Source organism: Herpailurus yagouaroundi, unplaced genomic scaffold (assembly GCF_014898765.1).
Source record: "Herpailurus yagouaroundi ecotype Mexico unplaced genomic scaffold, PumYag 141, whole genome shotgun sequence".
NCBI lineage: Eukaryota > Metazoa > Chordata > Mammalia > Carnivora > Felidae > Herpailurus > Herpailurus yagouaroundi.
Window position 1 is genome coordinate 65,152,891 of NW_024412396.1, and position 19,268 is coordinate 65,172,158.

A 19,268-nucleotide genomic window follows, 5' to 3' on the forward strand; every position below is an offset into this window, starting at 1 on the left:
CCTCTTTCCAGTCTCCAAAGAGGAGAGTCCTCCCAAATTCCATCCTAAGCCCTCTCTGACTCCTTTCTTCGCGTTATCATGTATATATCCCCTCTGCCTGTGCCTGCCACCTTGATGTGACTTCAGCTTGTCTCCAAGCCTAACTTCCTGACCTGTTTCTAAGTGCCTGCCGTGTTTCTCTGCATGGGATGTCCCATCCCCCAAACCAGCTTCTCCTTCATTCTCTTATTTCGGTAAATATCATGCCTTCTTCCCAGGCAGTAGAGCTTGAACCACAATGACATTTTGACTCCACCTTTTTCCTTTAGCTCCTGCCTCCTGTTGGGTATGAGCACCTTTTTGATTCCTCTTTCATGAGACAGCATGTCTGTCTCCTCCAAACCATTCCAATTATTTTTGCTATGTTACTCTAATTCATTTAAAAGGGTCCTTATTGAGTACTTAACTATTCACGAGGCATTATGGTAGGTGCTGAGGGTATGTCTTCTTTCTGAAAAGAGCAGTTAAGTTAGTTAAAAAAAAAAAAAAAAAAAAAAACCTGAGGTAATTGGCAGGATAAAGTTATCGATGCATTAAGCCCCTAAAATCTGCCAGGGGGAGTCAGGGGCAACTGGAGATGCCATATAAAGAGGAATTGGAGGAGGAGTAGGAAGACTTGGGAAGAGATTTCTGATAGGACAGCCTGTGCCCTTGCAAAGGGGGCCTGAGGGAGCATGGCATGGCATATGTGGTGGACGGCAGCTAGTTGCCTTGACCGTGACGGTTAGGGATGAAGAGGCGAGAAAGAGAAGGAGCAGAAGGACTGGCCGTGATGAGGATGCGAGGGGAGAGTTGGCACGGGACCCGGCTCTTAGGAGGTGCTCAGTGAATTGCCACGGATGTTGAGGGGTGAGGACGGGATGGCGAGATGGAGACGGCAAAGAGGAGGGTATCAGAACGGATGGTGAGGAATAGTGAGGACTGGTCTAATTTGTGGTAGTGAGGGTGGTAGACGGGACAGACTTGGAGGAGGTGGGGTGTGCGAGATGGAGAGATTTAACTGGAGGAGGGGGGAATGGAAGTGCAAGGAAGGAGGACTCCGGTTTTCTGGTTTGAGTGCACAAGAGATACTCCCCTGCCGTGTGGCAGAGAAACAGGGAAGCCGGTAGGCTAGCACTGGAGGGTAGGACAGGCGATGACGAGTTTGCAAAACTGATGTGACATTGGGGTGAAAGGTTTTGGAAGGCGATCAGAAATACAGGCCTGGAGCTCAGCACAGAGGTCTGGGCCTTAGCCCAGAGAGAGAGGGAGAATTATGTTTATTATAGAAAATTGAAAAAAATACAGAGAAGTTTGAAGAAGTCGCCCAGAGTTCTACCACATGAAAAGGAAAGACTATTTTTGATGGAAGAGAGTGATGGTCATTACTGCTGGCCTAGAACAATAGCACTTTTTAAACTAGTCTTCCCATGGGGCGCCTGGGTGGCTCAGTCGGTTAAGTGTCCGACTTCAGCTCAGGTCACGATCTCGCGGTCCGTGAGTTCGAGCCCCACGTCGGGCTCTGGGCTGACGGCTCGGAGCCTGGAGGCTGCTTCCGATTCTTTGTCTCCCTCTCTCTCTGCCCCTCCCCCATTCATGCTTTGTCTCTCTCTGTCTCAAAAATAAATAAATGTTAAAAAAAAATTTTTTTAAACTAGTCTTCCCACATTAAATCGCTTTTTCCAACTCCTCTTTTCTACCAGGGGTTGGTAAACCTTTTCTGTAAAGGGCCAGATAGTACATATTGCAGGCTTCGCAGGCTCTCTGTGGTCACCATCACATACTCTTTATTTTTTTATGATCCTATAACCGTGTAGAAACCCTCCTTAGCTTATGGGTTGTCCACCGACAGGCCACAGGCCAGATCTGGCCCGTCAGCCATAGTCTGTGAATGCCTACTTTATACCCCTGCCAGATTAGCCCTCCTAAAATACAGCTCTGGTCATCTCACTTCCCAGTCTACTTTTTGATCATTTGTTTTGGCCCGCCAAATAAGTCAAACATTTTAGCCTGGCATCTGAAGCCCCCACAGATTGGGCCTAACATAGTACCTCAGCACATCTCTCAATACCCTGATGCTGTTTCTTGTATACCCTTGTTCACCCTGATGCTGTTGCATTTTTATGCTTTGCCCTATCTTCTCTATACCTGTCCAAATCCTAGCCATTTTTCAGGATCAGCATAACTGCTGCTTTCTGGTAAAGGCTTCTCTTCCCCAGAAGTGGTTTTTCCTTCTTGGAACTCTGCAGGTAGTCTTGGCAGATGCCTCTCTCAACTTGCTTATTGCCTTTTACTGGATACTTGTAACTTCCCTTCTGGTTTATAAGGCTGAGGGTACCATCCCAACGGGGGACATCTTCATGACACAGACACTTAGCACAGTGCCAAACCCTCTGTAGGCATTCCGTAAATATTTGTTGAGTAGCATGTGATGGAGGAAAAAAGCATGAGGGAGGAGAAGAACATATGAGAAGAATCTTGTTAATAGCAAGTTCTCAACAATAACATGGGCCTGGGGACCAAAACCCAAGGACGGTCTGTGACAAGGCTCTAGTGCATTTTCATCCCAATGTGGACTTTCTTTGGCGGAGAATGTAATTGGGCTGTTTGCACAGTGGCTTAGGTAGTGCAAGATTGATGGTGTTCGGTATACAAGCTAATCTCAGTTTTGCTTAAAGAGGTTCCTTTTTTTTTGTAATAGTCTAAAGAAAAATTGATTAACAGCTTGAAGGAAGGCTCTGGCTTTGAAGGCCTCGACAGCAGTACTGCCCACAGCGTGGAGCTGGAAGAACTTCGCCATGAAAAGGAGCTGCAAAAGGAGGAGATACAGAAGCTGATGGGCCACATCCATCAGCTGAGGTCTGAACTACAGGTAAGATTCACTGCGGGTCGGCTGCACAGACAACCACCCACCCCCAGCTGTCGGCAGGCGAGAAGAGGGGGCGTCTGTGGTTTGAGGGAAGACAGAGGGAGACAGAGAGTGGAACTTGTGTGGGACCAGCAGTGACCATGTAGAAGTGAATCTAAAGCGATAGGTTTCTTGTCCACTGACTATGAAGTTCTGGGAATAACAAACATAGGTAACTAGATTCGTTTGTTAAACAAATTCTTACCCTGCGTCCCCCATGTGCTGGGCATCCTGTAGGCTCAGAGTAACAGCAAGGAACCACACAGAACCTTCGTATTTATGGAATTTACAATCTAGTGGTTAAAACACACATGAGATTTGGGCTTGTCTGTAAAATGGGATGTTTTCTGATACTGGAATGGACACAGGACGGTCTCTTCATTAGACTTACAGGCATAATCTTAATAATTTATGGCTTATGTGAATTGCTGTTTTTAATCCACAAGTAAATGGGGCCTTTCATTTAGATTCAACATGGAGTCTTTGATGTAAATATCCTAGGCGGAGTCTCTGAGAACGAGAGAACATAAAGTGCTGGCTAACAAGCCTTCTTTAAAAGAAAAAAGAAAAAAAAAAAACATTTTGCAAAGAATATTCATCCGTGCGCGAACTCAGCAAGTGATTGGTTTGTGAGATGACCTACAAAGGAAGGTGTGGAAGTCGTGAGGGTAGGGTTTCTTGTCTGGCGTGTGGCTTGGATATCAGACTTAGCAGATGTGTTACCCGTGCCAAACACTTGGTCTCACTGAGCCTGAGTTTTGTCATCTGTAAACTGAAGGCAAACAGAGCTGCTCTTGAGGATAAGGGATATGTGTAAAAGGGCCTAGCATTGTTCCCAACATGGATTAGGCCCTCAGCAACTGTTAGCTGATGTTACTTCTGGATTTTTTCATATTGGCCAAGTAGAAGAGCTGATAAAGACTGTTGTCCTCATAGTCTGTAAAGTAGGACTTTTTTTGTGTGCAATTTTGAATTCCAAAAATTCAGTCCCATGAATTTAGAAATGGACTGGATGCTAATTCTATTCACACCTTGTCTTATTTATACATGTATTTTGGATGAGATTATGAAAAATAGGACTTGTTGTATTTAATATCTCATCGTTACCCCAGCATCACTGATGACGTTGACTATTCTCAAGAAGTTGATGAAGTCTATAGTAAGGATTAAAGTATATCCATCAGAATGAGAGAATTGTTACTGGCCTACAATAGCTATCCTTCACTCAGCACTTCTGTGCCAGGCATCGCGCTGAGCTCTGAGCGTACATCCTTCCATTTGTTCCTCACCATAAACCTGGAAGGGAGGTATGGTGCGTTCTCTTTCTGTAGTTTGAAGAAATCTAGTCATAGAGAAGGAGAGCAGCTTCCCTGTGACTAGTAAAGTAGCACATTCAGGGTTAGAGCCTTAGTCTGTCCGATTCCAGAACACGTTCTTAACCACTGCCCATCCCACCTGCTGCTCAAGAATCCATTTGATTAAGTCAAATTGATGGCAAGATTAATTTACCTACTACTCACCCCGAAAACTCAGGGGTAGGGAAAAATAATTGTACTTATTGCTGTTTTCCTCTAAATCCACAAAGTTGTGTTATCTGGGAATATCTGTTATTATCTGGAAGTATCATCAATCTGTCCGTTCTTCCAAACAGTATGTGAAGTGCGGAGTTGTGGAGAGGAGTTCAAGACAGAGTGTACCAAAAGATCAAAAGCAGATTGAGATGCTGATTTTCATCTCTTGTGGGCCTGTATGAATGGACGCATGCTTAACCCATACAGGGGAAAGAGAGAAACCTAGAGTTCTCTTCTTTGCCACTAGCAGATTTGATAGGAAATCTAGAAGGTGGTTTTTGAGTTTGAAGAAGTGAGAATAATGACGCTAAGTGAAGGAGTGAGAAATATAGAAAGATCTAAAAACATAATGGTAATAAAGCTAAAAAAAATGAAATAATAGACTAACCTGAGGGTAAGAGAGAACAGTTATTTCTTAGTTTCTGTTGAGTACTTAGCACACATGCAAAAACTAACTATAACCTGCATTCCCACGGGACCAGTGCAGCAAAGTCCTTTTTGATGTTATGTTTCTGTTCCTTTTGAAATTGTTAGCTTTTGATTAGAGCTATAAGTCTCCCAGGGAGCCACTGTTTACGCATGCTCATTAAATCACATGGTTCATGTGCTGCGGCAGCTATGGTAACCTCTTCGTGTCTCTCACCATTGGCCAGGTTATACAGTGAAGCGTCCGTTTATCTACTCCTTTTGGGCTGAGACCATGTCCTCTCATCTGTATCCCTCTAGTGCCCGCTGAGCCCAGGGCATGGTGCACAGTGATAACTCAATAAATGTTGAAATGAACGGTTAATTATTGCTTTCACATATAAGGCTCATCGTTTTAGGATATGGAAGCTCAGCAGGTTAGTGAAGCAGAATCAGCAAGAGAACAGTTACAAGATCTGCAGGACCAAATAGCTGGACAAAAAGCATCTAAACAAGAACTGGAGGCAGAATTGGAGCGACAGAAGCAGGTAAAGATTTTAGATGGGCAATTACCAAGGAAGGCGCTTTGCTGGCGGTCCCGTGAGGCTACTCTTCTAGTAAAGGACCTCACTGACACTCTTGTAGGATGGGTTTGGAGTAGTGATGGTAAATGCGACCTTCTGGGTCCCTCCTGCCTTGTCACTACCCACCCCTTCACTGTTTATTTGACAGATGAAAAATAGAACCACAAAACGGTTATGGGACTTGCCTCTTAGCACACAGCTAACTAGAGAATAGAATAGAACCCAGAATTCCCATCCCAGAGTTCTTTCTACTACCTCACCTGTATTTCGGTATATCTCCTCGTCACAGTGTGTATGAACAGAAAGCTTAAAAAACATCAGTTTAGGGGCGCCTGGGTGGCACAGTCGGTTAAGCGGCCGACTTCAGCCAGGTCATGATCTCGCGGTCCAGGAGTTCGAGCCCCGCGTCGGGCTCTGGGCTGATGGCTCAGAGCCTGGAGCCTGTTTCCGATTCTGTGTCTCCCTCTCTCTCTGCCCCTCCCCCGTTCATGCTCTGTCTCTCTCTGTCCCAAAAATAAAATAAATAAACGTTGAAAAAAAAAAATTAAAAAAAAAAACAAAACATCAGTTGATTCTCACGTTTTATTACATTTGTACTTTCTAGGAACAACAGTAATATCATTTACTAGAAATACAAAATACATTATTGCCATATTAAGCTGTTCTTTCTGTTTGAGAAGAAATATTTATACAGTGTTCTTATAAGTCATATTTATAATTGTATTTCTTTGTTTACTCGGCAGTTGTTTGCTCCCCAAGCCAAATTATTTTACTTTAATAGACTTACGTAATAGTTTCATTATTAAAACAGTTAAACATGCTTACAGCCACATTTTCAGAACAAGATGCTGTATCTAATGTTAATAACATCTGTAATTTACTGAATAATGACATTGTTGTAAGCACCTAGTACACATTATCTTATTTTATCCTTACAATAAAATCTGTATTTACTTTACAGAAAACTATTCTTAGAATTATCTGTGCATCACTTATAACATTTCCAGCCTTGTGCATTTATATTCTTAGATCTTTTTTATTAGGATTTATCATTTATGAAACTTGTTCTGTTCTCAGAGAAATATTTGTTTTTATTATGAACGTACCACTTGGAGCTGTTTCCTGAGTAGTAAGGAAGGAAAAACATTCACCAAGTAGCAGGCTGCAGATACATCATAGTCCGTCTTAGATAATTTAGTTATAAAATTGGCCACCCTTTCAGAAATTGCATTTTAATTTATTCAAGGGGCTATTATTATATAGTGAAAGGCAAAAATTTGATGGCCTTGATGGCTAGATGATTTTCATTTTATTATGGAAGATGGTTTTACCGCATCCGCTGCCAGTGCCTGTCTTTAAAATGATATAATTAAGTAGAGGCAAGTGCAGCTGAATGTAGCTCTAGGCTGTTTATTTAGTCATGAGATGTTCTGGGTGTAAGTGCTTAATCTTGGGATTAAATAGTCCTATGGTGGTCCTTATTAATTTAAGTAATTTCAGCCTTAAATTTTTGCTAGCCTAAGAGCTTAAAAGAAATCAGACCTTCTTGTAAATTGAGATTCTCCTACCCTAATTACTGCCTCATTTTCTTTATTCTCACTTATCTCAGTTTTTTTTAATCAGTAAAATAAGCAGGCTGAACTAAATGTTTTAACATAGTCTAGCAGCTTGATCCTGTCTCACATTTACTTCTTCACGTAGCTCCCTTTATTTCGTCTGCACGGTTAAGCATAATGCTTTTGAAGGTTTTTAGTTCATTACTCTGTCTTCCCTGGCATGTGCTTTGTCTTAAATTGCAACTGACACCAACTCATCATATGCATTATACAAACCAGCAGCACATTCGTGCAGTTGTTAATGAATCTGGAGGTATTTCTTTCTTTTAATTTTTTTTCTTAAATTTATTTATTTTTGAGAGAGACAGAGTGTGAGCAGGGGAGGGGCAGAGAGAGGGGGAGACACAGAATCAGAAGCAGGCTCTAGGCTGTGAGCTGTCAGCACAGAGCCCGACGTGAGGCTCAAACCCACAAGCTGTGAGATCATGACCTGGGCCCAAGTTGGATGCTTAGCCGACCGAGCCACCCAGGTGCCCCTGGATGTATTTCTTTTTTTCCCTTTTAGCGATGATAGAGCAAAACAGGTGCACGATATTGCCTGGTCCAAATAAGTCCACGAAGAGCTGCTCAGCATCATTAATCAGTACATGCAAATAGAATTAATCAGAAATGCAAATAGAAACCACACTGAGATGCCAGTATGTACCCATAGAATAGCTACACTTACCAAAACTAACGGTACCAAATGTTGGGAAGGTGTGGAAGAACTAGAACTCTGTCATATTGCGTGGGAATCCAGACTGGTGCAGGTGTTTTGAAAACAATTCACAAGATAATTTGGCAGGTTTTGTTTCTCTAAGTTAGACAACACTTACGTGATCAAGTAGATCTCTTCCTACACATCTACCCAAGAAGAATGAAGACACACGATCACTTACAGAATCGTGCTTGGTTATTCATCATGTACGAATTGATACAGCACGGTGGAGTACCGTTCATCAGACCCGTCCAAGTCTGTTCATTTGTTCATTCAGGATAGACACAGCGCATGTTGGCTGAGGGCCTCCTGTGTGTCAGGCACTGTTTTAGGTACTGGGGATGAAATGGGGGACACTGATAGAGCTTCTGTTTATTCATGTTTCACTTTGTAGGAATTCCACTACATAGAAGAAGATCTGTATCGAACAAAGAATACATTGCAAAGCAGGATTAAGGATCGGGAAGAAGAAATTCAAAAACTTAGGAATCAGGTATGAATGAGTGCTCACAACTTAGGAAGAGATACCATTGCAAAGCTAATTTTTTTGTAGAGGCTACAGAATGACCTTCTTTTCCCATATTTTCACCTGAGTTCTGCTGTTGCAGTAGTGAGGTGTTACTTTCAGTCTGATACAGAAATTCCTCTAATGCCATTTGAGGCTGCATTTGCTGTGTTCTGTGGCTTCTCCTACAAGTGTCTTGTAGCCAAAGCCATCAAGGACACGTGATTTACCTCAAATTTCATGTCTTCTAACTTCAGTGATGGTTGTGCCAGTTGCCAGTTTCATAATTACGGTTTCTTTCCTGAGAAAAATCCAATGATAAATCTTATTAACAATTGATATGTTTTTCATAAAGCCACCAAGACTTATGTTCAACCCTGAAAATGTAAAACATGGGAAATAACATGTGCCCCCCACCCAGATTTACCCATATTTATCATTAACTGTGATAGAATCATGCATTCACTTATCCTGTAACTACATTATCCTTTTCTCCCTTATATTTATTGACTTAATAAGCAATGAACCCATTGAACATTTAAATAATTTATATAAAGATTTAGCTGGTTAATGACTTAGTTTGAACATAAAAAGTCAAATAATTTTGGTTTTTAAGTTCTCAGACTTCATAGTAGTCTGTAACTTAAGATATTTTAGAATATTTTAATTTTTATGAGTTGAAAATAGGAACGCCTGGATGGCTCAGTCAGTTAAGCATCTGATTCGATTTCAGCTCAGGTCATGAACTCAAGGTTCGTGAGATCGAGCCTGCATCAGGCTCCACACTGACAGTGCAGAGCCTGCTTCAGATTCTGTGTCTCCCCCTCTTTCTGCCCCTCCCCTGCGTTGCTTTCTCTCTCTCTCAAAATAAATAAACATGAAAATAATTTTTAAAAATTTAAAAAAAAAGTTGGAAACAGCTAACTGATTTCAGTGTTCTATTCTTCCCTCGCCTGCCTTTGTGAAGTGCCTAAATGGTAATGTGACTTTGCTAGCAGAAAGTCAAAGAAAAGAGAGGAGCAGAAACCACCAATTGGTTTAATCCTTAGATAGAGATTCCTGTATTTATTAAATGTTTATTGAGTGCCTACTAAGCCTAAGATAATTGAGCTATTTTAATTAAAAATTAACTGTAGGAGGACATCTCTTAAAGATTTTTCATCTAAGTGGAGCAGAGGAAAACCTTTGTCTCATAAAAGAAAGTCAGTTAATATACACTTTAAAAAGAAATCAGCATCTTAATATCTTGCCCCAAAACAACCACCCTTAAATGAGCAGCCACATAAACACATAAGTTGGTGCTCAAAACCATCAGTCATCAAGGGAATGCAGACGAAAACCTCAGTGGGATACACCTGTGACTACACCATCAGAACGGTGATCAGCGATTGTACCCCTACATACCGCCTACAGAGCAGTGTAGTGAGTCGTCCGAAGTCAGACTGGCCACGGGATTGCAGAGCAGAGGTGAAAACTTCAGGCTGTGGTCTTTGCGCTGTACCACAATTGCTGAGTTATGGGGGTTTTGAATCCAGGTGGAGAAGTTCAAACTGTCATGGATCGTGGATCAGTGCTTTCGAATATTTCTGACCACGAGGCCACAGCAAGAAGCAAAGAACACGTTGTTTCCCAGTGTTCACATGTACTTAGAAGTACAAAACTAAAACAGAAGTTTCACAAAACAGTCCTCTCACATACTATGTGCTGTATACTCTGTCCCATAAAATGTGGATTATGACCCACCAAGTTGATTTTGTGGCCCATTAATACAGTTTGAAAATCTCTTCTGTAGCAGTGAAAGTAGGATCACAGAGGTTTGAGATGTTGATTAATGCCACACTTTACCTGTGGGAATGTGGATTCTATGTTGTATAACTTTAGTTTTATGTAATTTGTGAACACTTTGCCTTTCAGCTTACTAATAAAACTTTGAGCAACAGCAGTCAGTCCGAGTTAGAAAACCGGCTCCATCAGCTAACAGAGACTCTCATCCAGAAGCAGACCATGCTGGAGAGTCTCAGCACAGAGAAGAACTCTCTGGTCTTTCAGCTGGAGCGCCTTGAGCAGCAGGTGAACTCTGCCAGCGGAAGTAGCAATAACGGGTCTTCCATTAATATGTCTGGAGTTGACAATGGCGAAGGTAACAAAAACAGGAATTTCGAAAGAGCTTTTCGTTGCCTTAATTCCAACCTTGCTAATTCAGACATGACTTTGAAAAGTTACAGAAAGACCATTTTTATTTGTAAAGAAGCTTCGGGGCGCGTGGGTGGCTCAGTTAAGTGTCCCACTCTTGGTTTCAGCTCAGGTCATGATCTCAACATTTCATGGGATCGAGCCCCACATCAGACTCTGTGCTGACAGAACCTGCTTGGGATTCTCTCTCTTCTTTTCTCTCTATCCCTTCCTTGCTTGTGTGTGCACACACTCACGCATGTGCACATTCTCTCTCTCAAAAATAAACAAACTTTGAGGGGCACCTGGCTGGCTCAGTCGGTTGAGCATCCAACTTCAGCGCAGGTCATGATCTCGCGGTTCGTGAGTTTGAGCCCCACATCAGGCTCTGTGCTGACAGCTCAGAGCCTGGAGCCTGGTGCCTGCTTCAGATTCTGTGTCTCCCTCTCTCTCTGCCCCTCCCCCGCTCATGCTCTGTCTCTCTCTCTCTCTCTCTCAAAAATAAACATTAAAAACATTTTTTAAATAAATAAACTTTGAAAAAAGAAAGAAAAGAACCTTGATCCAGCAAAGCACCCACTTTTCTTCTGATGCGAGGCCTGAGCCATCTGTTTGACATGATGTTAGCAAACAGGACAATGGACTGGTTATATATATCCCTCGCTAGTCTGGGTCTTAGAGAAGGGAGGCCCAAAGACCGATGATCATATTGAAATATGTAGGACATTCATCAAGATGTTGATGACAAGGCAGATAATTTGGCAGAGAGGGGCTTTCATGAAGACTTAAAGATTTAGTTTAATAATCTAATCTGGGGGTGCCTGGGTGGCTCAGTCAGTTAAGCATCTGACTTCGGCTCAGGTCACAATCTTGTGGTTCATGAGTTCTAGCCCCGCGTTGGGCTCTGTGCCGACAGCTCAGAGACTGGAGCCTGCTTCGATTTCTGTGTCTCTCTTTCTAAATTCTGCCCCTTAACCACTCGCGCTCTGTCTCTTTCTCAAAAATGAATAAACATTAAAAAAATTTTAATCTTATCTGTAATTATGAATATTAAAGCTAATACTTAGTCATGTAAGTATATCCATGCTCTATAATTTTAATGAAGAAATCTGTAGATTCCCAAAATACATAACTAAGAAGAATGTTAAAGACTTTAGTATAACTTCAACACATTAGGTTTTTAATCTCAGAGCTTCATAAAGTCTACAAAGTAGTCATTCAGCAAACCTCACAGTTCTTTGGTTTTATTAAAAGTTTTTTTAAGTTTTTAAAAAATAACACATTGTTGTATGTATATATATGTGTGTGTGTGTGTGTGTATGTTTTTTAATAGCATGGTTACTGTTAAAAATATCAAAAAAAGGAAATTAAATCACCCAGTAATCTTACTGTCAGATAACATTTTGGAGTATCTCCTTTCAGACTTTTTTCCTATATATGTTTGTAGTATCTGTTTTATTGGTTATTAACTTTTTCATATAAATCAGTTTTTATTATGTATTTTCTTACAGTAGTTTATGTCTATTGCTTTATATACATCCATTGTGGAAATGGCGTAATTTGTTTAATAAATTCCTCATGGTTGGAGATTTAGGTTGCCAATTTTGTCACTAATACAAGCAGTTCTGAGGAAACTATTCTCTGTAAATATCTTTTATTTTTCTTAACATAAGCTATTAGAAATGGAGTTTGCTGAGTCCTAGGTATACACATTTAAAGGCTTTTGATTTTTGTTGCCAAAATCAAGTAATTATTAAGCACCTACTCAGTACCAGCTACTGTTCTAGGCATTGGAGATACAGTGTTTGACAAAAGAGGTCAAATCTCTGCCCGGTGGATCTTACATTCTGGTGCTGTGGGGGGAGCTAGACAGTAAATTATGTGAGATGGTGATAGGTGCTACAGAAGAAACTCACGCAGAGAAGGGAGAGACAAGGTGCCAAGTGTGGAGATGGGATTGTAACTTAAATAGACCTCATTGGAAAGGTGGCACTTTATTAAAAGTCCCAAAGGAGGTAAGACAGACTAGAAGGAGCTCTATAGGAAGAGTTTCCAGGCAGAGAAGAGCAGGTGCAAAGGCCCTGAGGCAGGAGTGGTGCTGGCATATCGCAGGAACAGCAAGGAGGCCAGTACAGCTGGAGAAGACTGAGTGGGGGGGAGAGTAGTCTAAGGGGAATTCAGATAACTTGGAGGAGACTGTTTTGGCCTGAATGAAGTTGGAAGCCATTGAAGGGCCCTGAGGGGATAAGTCCTCTGACTGTGCTTTAGTGAGATGCCTCTGGCTGCTGTATCCAGAATAGACTGTAGAGAGCTGAGAGTGGAGGTGGGGGACCAGGGAGGAACCATCGTATTAACGTGTGTGAGAGATGGTGGTGGTGAGGACCTGAATGGGGTTCGGAGGGTTATTTTAAAGGTGAGTGGGCAGATCGGCTGTGGAGTGTGAGAGAAAGAAAGGAGTTTTGGCCTGAGCTGATGGAACGATGCTCTCGTGTACTGAAATGGGGGAAACAGCAGGGTGAGTAGGTTGGCAGGGAGGGCAGGACGTCAGAATCATGGTTTTGGGCATGCTAAGCCTGACATGACTGTTAGATATCCAGATGGAAACAAAACAAGACGATTGGATGGGTCTGGATGGGTCTGGAGCTGGAGATACAGAGCTGGGAGTCATCAGCTTTGTAGAAAGGGTGTGTCTGGCCTCTCTCTTGCCCGCACAGGAAGAACCTACTCATTAATGCTGATTCTCAGCAACATAGTATTTGTAAACTTCAATTTTTTTGCTAGTTTTATGGGGAAGTAATTGTTTTAGGTTTTAATTTTTATTTTTGTGGATATAGAAGTTTAAGCATTTTATATAATCAAATTTATGTCCTTTCTTTATGGACTCGCCTTCTTTGGATGTAATGCTTATTTGAAAGTTAGCCTTGAGATCTGTTTTTAATACAATATATGTTCAACTATAAATGTTAGGACATTGATTTTGGCGTTTGTACCTTAATTCATTCTTTTCTTGTTTAAACAGGCACACGACTGCGAAACGTTCCTGTTCTTTTTAATGATACAGAAACTAATCTGGCAGGAATGTATGGAAAAGTCCGAAAAGCTGCTAGTTCAATTGACCAGTTTAGGTAAGCAAGGACAGTAATGACGAATGATGGATCTTCAGCTGTTTTTGTACCATTTTCTGGTGGTTTCAGTCACAGTAAGTCCCATCAGGCAGAGCTGATATTTAAAGTGACATTTCCCTACTTCCTCTCATGATAGTTCATTCAGTCTCATGAAATTGCTTTATGTGCTCTGCCAGTGCCTGTATTTTATTGAAGATTATTAACCCTGATCATCTCTCTTCTTATAATAAATCCTATTAAAAACTCTTATTAAATTCCATTGAAAAAACTTCTGTCTCATGTAAATGCATCCACTGGAATGCTTTATTTCATTTTATCGTGTGATGAGAATAAAAGATGCTACTATATATGAATGAACAGTACGCATTTTAACGTATATTTATATATACTGCATAAGTAATATATCATTTATATGCATGTTATTACATATTAATAACTTCTTTATACTAGCATACATCCACCCTACAAAGAAAATGTTTTAACAGTTTATGTATGCCTTGTTAAAGTTCATGTTTCAGTAACCCCCTAAAGTCTTTTGCCTCTTAGTGTTTATAATTAAACACAATTATAATGAGTTGTTGCAAAATAGAGCGATCTTTTCTTACCTTTTGTGTCAGAACTGTGGTGTTAAAAATCAGGAGGATGATTTGCTAAGGTTGCTGAGGCCACGGGCCAAAGATGCCATAGTTGTTATCTCCAGGCTGTTAAGCACATTTATTTCAGCTACTCATTTATTCAATGTGCATAATAATTTTTAGAGAAACTATATGCGAGGCGTTATGGTGATGGCAGTGAAAGACACAGAAAGGCCTAGAAGAAGGGTGTATGTGCTTGTATATGTACCATCTTGATGGGGAAAAAGTGTTTCAAAGAGGCCTAACAAGGTCTAACGTCACGCTGCTCCCGCGTTTACTGTGGTTAAGTGTTTGCTTGAGTTTCTGTAGTTCTTTGCCTTTTAGACGCATGTGTCTGTGCAGAAGCTTCCAGATTAGCTCTTTGCAGGTATTAACCAACCAGACTCTTTCCCTATTCACGTGTTGACACTTGGCTTATCTTTTGTAACTTCTTTGGTCTCTGAAAGAAAAATTATTTAGAGAGGGACCAACTTGCCTCCTGTAGTTGTAGCTGGAGATTTAAGGGAAACTATTGTGCTATATATTTAACAGTCAAGCCACAATCAATAAAGCAAATATTTGTTTACTGTGATGTTTCTATGGTTATTCCAAGTAATCATTTAACAATCTACTGTAAAATGGTTTTTCTGTTATGGTGGCCATATAAATAGTTTAAATGAGAGGACTCCTAAAAAGCCTCATTAGCTGTTACCACAGGAAGATGTGCTTTGAGTGTTAACTCTCTCCTCTCGTCCCCACCCTCCATTTGCACAGCATCCGCCTGGGAATTTTTCTCCGAAGATACCCCATAGCACGAGTTTTTGTGATTATATATATGGTAAGTAAACCTATTTGAAAAAATAATGCTGCACTTGATTTTTAATGAGTTTTTTCCAGCTGCTGATCATTTTGACCAAAAATCTAGCAATCAATTTTGAAAGAGAATAGAACTCATTTTTGGAAATTAAGATTTTTTTCTTCAGGTATGCAAGTATACTTACAGTTCATTACATCTAAAATATAAATTGCTCAAAGGCTTTTCCTACAATAAAATTGTAGTGAGGTTTGATAGTTACCTCAATGTCTTAAAAATTTTTTTTTATGTTTATTCATTTTTGAAAGACAGAGAGCACAAGCAGGGGTGGGGCGGAGAGAGAGGGGGACATGGAATCTGAAGCAGACTCCAGGCTCCACTCTGTCAGTACAGAACCCAACGCCAGGCTTGAACTCAAGAACCGCGAGATCATGACCTGAGCAGAAGTCAGACGTTCAACCTACTGAGCCACCCAGGCGCCCCTTATAGTTACCTCCATTTCTAAGCCCTTCTGATGATAAAAATGCAATGCAAAACAATCGATTTCATTTTATGTAAAGTTTCTTTGATTGTTTTCATGTGTTTTGCTTTATTTTCTGAAAGGCTCGTAAGGTTGATTTCTTTCAGATTTCTTAGCTCTAATAAAATGGTCACCATAGTTTGGGATACTGTTTCATGTGTCTTGTGACCCTAAAAAGCCCTCTAACTGTTCTGAGTGAGGGCGGCTAAGAGTAATTAAGACAAGCAGTTTTCCTGAAAAAGAAAAAAAAGCTTACTTAGTAAAGAAATTTCTCTGTGATCCACTAGAGGGAAGAGTTATTCCTTTAAATAAAAAGTTTTTAAGGAGTGGAACCTGGGTGGCTCAGTCAGTTAAGTGTCTGACTCGATTTCAGCTCAGCTCATGATCTCAGGGTCTTGAGGCTCAGGGTCAGGCTCTGTGCTGGTGGTGGAAACCACTTGAGATTCTCTCCGTGTCCTGCTGCCCCTCCTCCGCTGGTTCTCTCTCTCTCTGTCTCTCTGTCTCTAACTAACCAAAAAGGTTTTTAAGTGAGGGATGGAGCGAACAAGAGAAAAAAATTGATGGCATCACAGAGGCTTAGAACAGGCCTACACTGAGTCGATTCCTGGTGTCAGAGACTGAAGAGCGCTGGCACCCCCGTCAGTATGAGGTGTGATGGCACACGACAGAATGGCGAGGCACGTAGCAAGGGAGCCTCACGTAACCTTAGTGCTGCCACGAGGGAACTAGTGGGAATTCATCACTGTAGGTCCCGTGCTAGACCCTAAATCAGTTCCTGAAGCTCAACACGTTATTCCTGCAGGAATGTCTTCCCATCTCCCCTTCACCAGATGATGGCTACACCCTTTTCAAAACACCAACCGTAACTCTGTTCCAGAAAGGCTTTCCAACCGGGAGCACTTGGGTGGCTCAGTTGGTAGAGTGTGAGACTTTTGATCTCAGGGATGTGAATTCAAGCCCCGCATTGGGCCTGAAGCCTACTTTAAAAAAATAAAGCCTTTCCAACCAACTTCATATATATCTTGCAATTTTCATTATGCCATCTACTCTGCGTTATAATCACCCGACTGGTTATTTATGTATGCCTGTGCATATTACGAATGTGTTAAGGACATTGATAACTCTCAACTGAGAATTCTTCAGGCATCACAACTATTACTGTCCATTACATTTAGCTAGTTTAGTTGCTTGCACGTTTGTTTCTTCATCATCTACCCAGTAAACACGTACCAAGCGCCTGTGATGTTGCGCACACGGTGCCAGCCCCAGGAATACGGACACAAATACGACATGCTTCCTGCCCTCAGTGCACTACACAGTAGGCCTTTGGTGCAGATTGATCTCTTGGCTAATCTAGAAACTGTTTTCTTTTTCTTTAGGCTTTGCTTCACCTCTGGGTCATGATCGTTCTGTTGACGTACACACCAGAAATGCACCATGACCAGCCGCATGGCAAATGAACTGAACCCAGTTGTTTTAGTGACTGGTCATCTGTTTGCAGACTTGGGATCTGCAGAAGGACCAGTGGCCTAAAATTGCGGAGAACGGGGTACAAGTTCATCTCATCACTACAAGCTTTGAACTCGTTCACTTATTATACAAGTGCTCTGCTGCCTAAGTCCTCCCCCCATTTCTTTCAAATGGTAAGAGTTTCTGAGACCGACAGTAACATAACAAGCTCAGCTCTGCTTTCTCTGAAGTCCAAGATTCTGTGTGTGTGTGTGTGTGTGTGTGTGTGTGTGTGTGTGTGTGTGTGCGCGCGCGCGCGCGCGCAGACGTGCTGGGCTCGTTCACCCCTGTACAGGCCAGCCTATGTTTTAGGTGACACGCATTATGGGTTATAATCAGGGAAACTAATTGTATTTACTGATACAAATAAAACGTTTTCTTTTTGATAATTCAGTCTGCTTTCGTATTTTCATATATTTAACTTTGCAGATATGGATTTGCTTCTTACATGTTAAAGGCCTGGTTGGTCTGAGGCTTTGTATAGATACATAAAATTTGCTGTGCATTTTTCTTTTGTAAAATAATATTTTCTCACCCCCTATTAAATAGGACCTTTCCGAACAGGCTTTAGTGAGAAAAGCAGAAATGAGCAGTGACGTCACCGGTCACTGATTCTTGGTGCTTTGCCCCCTCTCCGGGATACCCCACTCCCTCCTGTCCCAGTGTGCCAGCTCCCTCGGGTTCTTGGGCACTCGGTCACCGTCCTCTTTTCCTTTCCTCTAGCCTGGACCTTGGGTCAGTCAGCTCAGGACATCCATAGCCCCTGCGTGTAGTGTTTAGGAATCAAATCTGTTTTTTCAACCTTTGCATTTTTAAAACACTCCCCTGCAAAGACATTATGGAGTTATTCTTTGAAAAGAGACATTTTCTTTGCTTGAAGTTCAATATAATGTCTCTTTTGGCACTCCTTTTCCCCCACATGCCTGAATTCTTATTTTGTCCCCTGGTTACTGGTGGTCTCTCTTCGCATGTGATTAATTCATGTAGATCTTGGGCAGGGGTACAGTTCTATCAGGAATGTTTCCGAAGCAGTCTGCTGGTGCTTAACCAAACACCTGAGCAGAGTTTCCGTTCTTAATGACATCTGTACTATGACTTTAATTGGCCTATAAATTCTTCAAAATTAATACCCTAGCAGATGTATATGTTTCTTATTTTTCATCAGAAAATGAAGTTTTAAAGGTTATCTTATGTGTGTTTGAGCTTTTTCTCAAATTAGCATGAACGAAAAAGGCCGAAATGGCACATCATCTAAAGGTGGATATGAGACACCGGGGTGGAGACACATTATTAAACCTGTAGGTTTTATGTCATAGCTCTTACCCGGGTGTAATAGCGTGTTGGAGCATGAGCTGTGAGGTCAGGTCTGAGCTCAACCAGAATAAAGTAAAGGCTTAATCTTGTTAATATCTTTTAAAGGTGGTTTTCCCTCTCTTCTAATTTGGAAATTTTTCTGGAAAATGATTAAAACCAGGTTACATACTTAAAATGGAAAACAGCACATGCTTCATCATCGTGTATTGCCAGACTCCCCGTCTCTGCATGTCTTCCTGGCTTTTGTTGGGATGCCTTGACATCTTTTTTAAGGCTTTGTACATTCTTGGCTTTGGAAATAGTTTGACAAAGTGTTTCCAAGACTATTTTTCTGCGGTTACTTTTTAATTTGAGTTTCAGTTTCACCATCCTTAGCCACTAACAAACTAGGGAGTTCTAAACAGTGTTTCCTTTCATTTATGCTCAGATAGCATGAAACCTTGACTAAAAGGATTGCATGAGGGGCACCTGGATGGCTCAGTTAAGCATCTGACTTTGACTCATGTCATGGTCTTGCGATTCATAGGGTTAAGCCCATCGGGCTCTGTGCTGACAGCTCAGAGCCTAGAGCCTGCTTCGGATTCTGTGTGTGTGTCTCTCTCTGCCCCTCCCCTGCTCACGCTCTGTCTCTCTCTCTCAAAATAAAGAAACATTAAAAAAGTAATAAAAAAATAATGATTGCATGAGAGTCGATCTTTTTCCTTCTCAATCCAGTGTATTCATTTAAAGACATTTTGTGTGCGTAATACATATATAGGGTATATTATTATATATACATTATATACATGCAAATATACATATATTATCAGAATGCTTGCATTGCTTTATATTTACAGCCATCAATTGGAAAATAAGATTGTTTTATTATTATAGGAATATTTCTCTTTCTCTAGACT

The 19,268-nt window shown here is 41.2% G+C and overlaps 1 protein-coding gene across 1 annotated transcript in view; it reads left to right on the top strand.

The window, feature by feature from the left end:
• The window catches only part of GOLGA5 (golgin A5), a 34,269-nt gene extending 16,822 nt beyond the window's left edge, over positions 1-17,447 (top strand). Inside the window, exons 7-13 of the mRNA XM_040478065.1 lie at positions 2,720-2,890; positions 5,322-5,450; positions 8,194-8,292; positions 10,219-10,444; positions 13,496-13,601; positions 14,990-15,053; positions 16,929-17,447. Coding sequence (XP_040333999.1) covers positions 2,720-2,890; positions 5,322-5,450; positions 8,194-8,292; positions 10,219-10,444; positions 13,496-13,601; positions 14,990-15,053; positions 16,929-17,009 — 876 coding nt within the window. The 3' untranslated portion in view covers positions 17,010-17,447. The remainder of the gene's footprint in view (positions 1-2,719; positions 2,891-5,321; positions 5,451-8,193; positions 8,293-10,218; positions 10,445-13,495; positions 13,602-14,989; positions 15,054-16,928) is intronic.
• Positions 17,448-19,268: the final 1,821 nt, after the last annotated feature.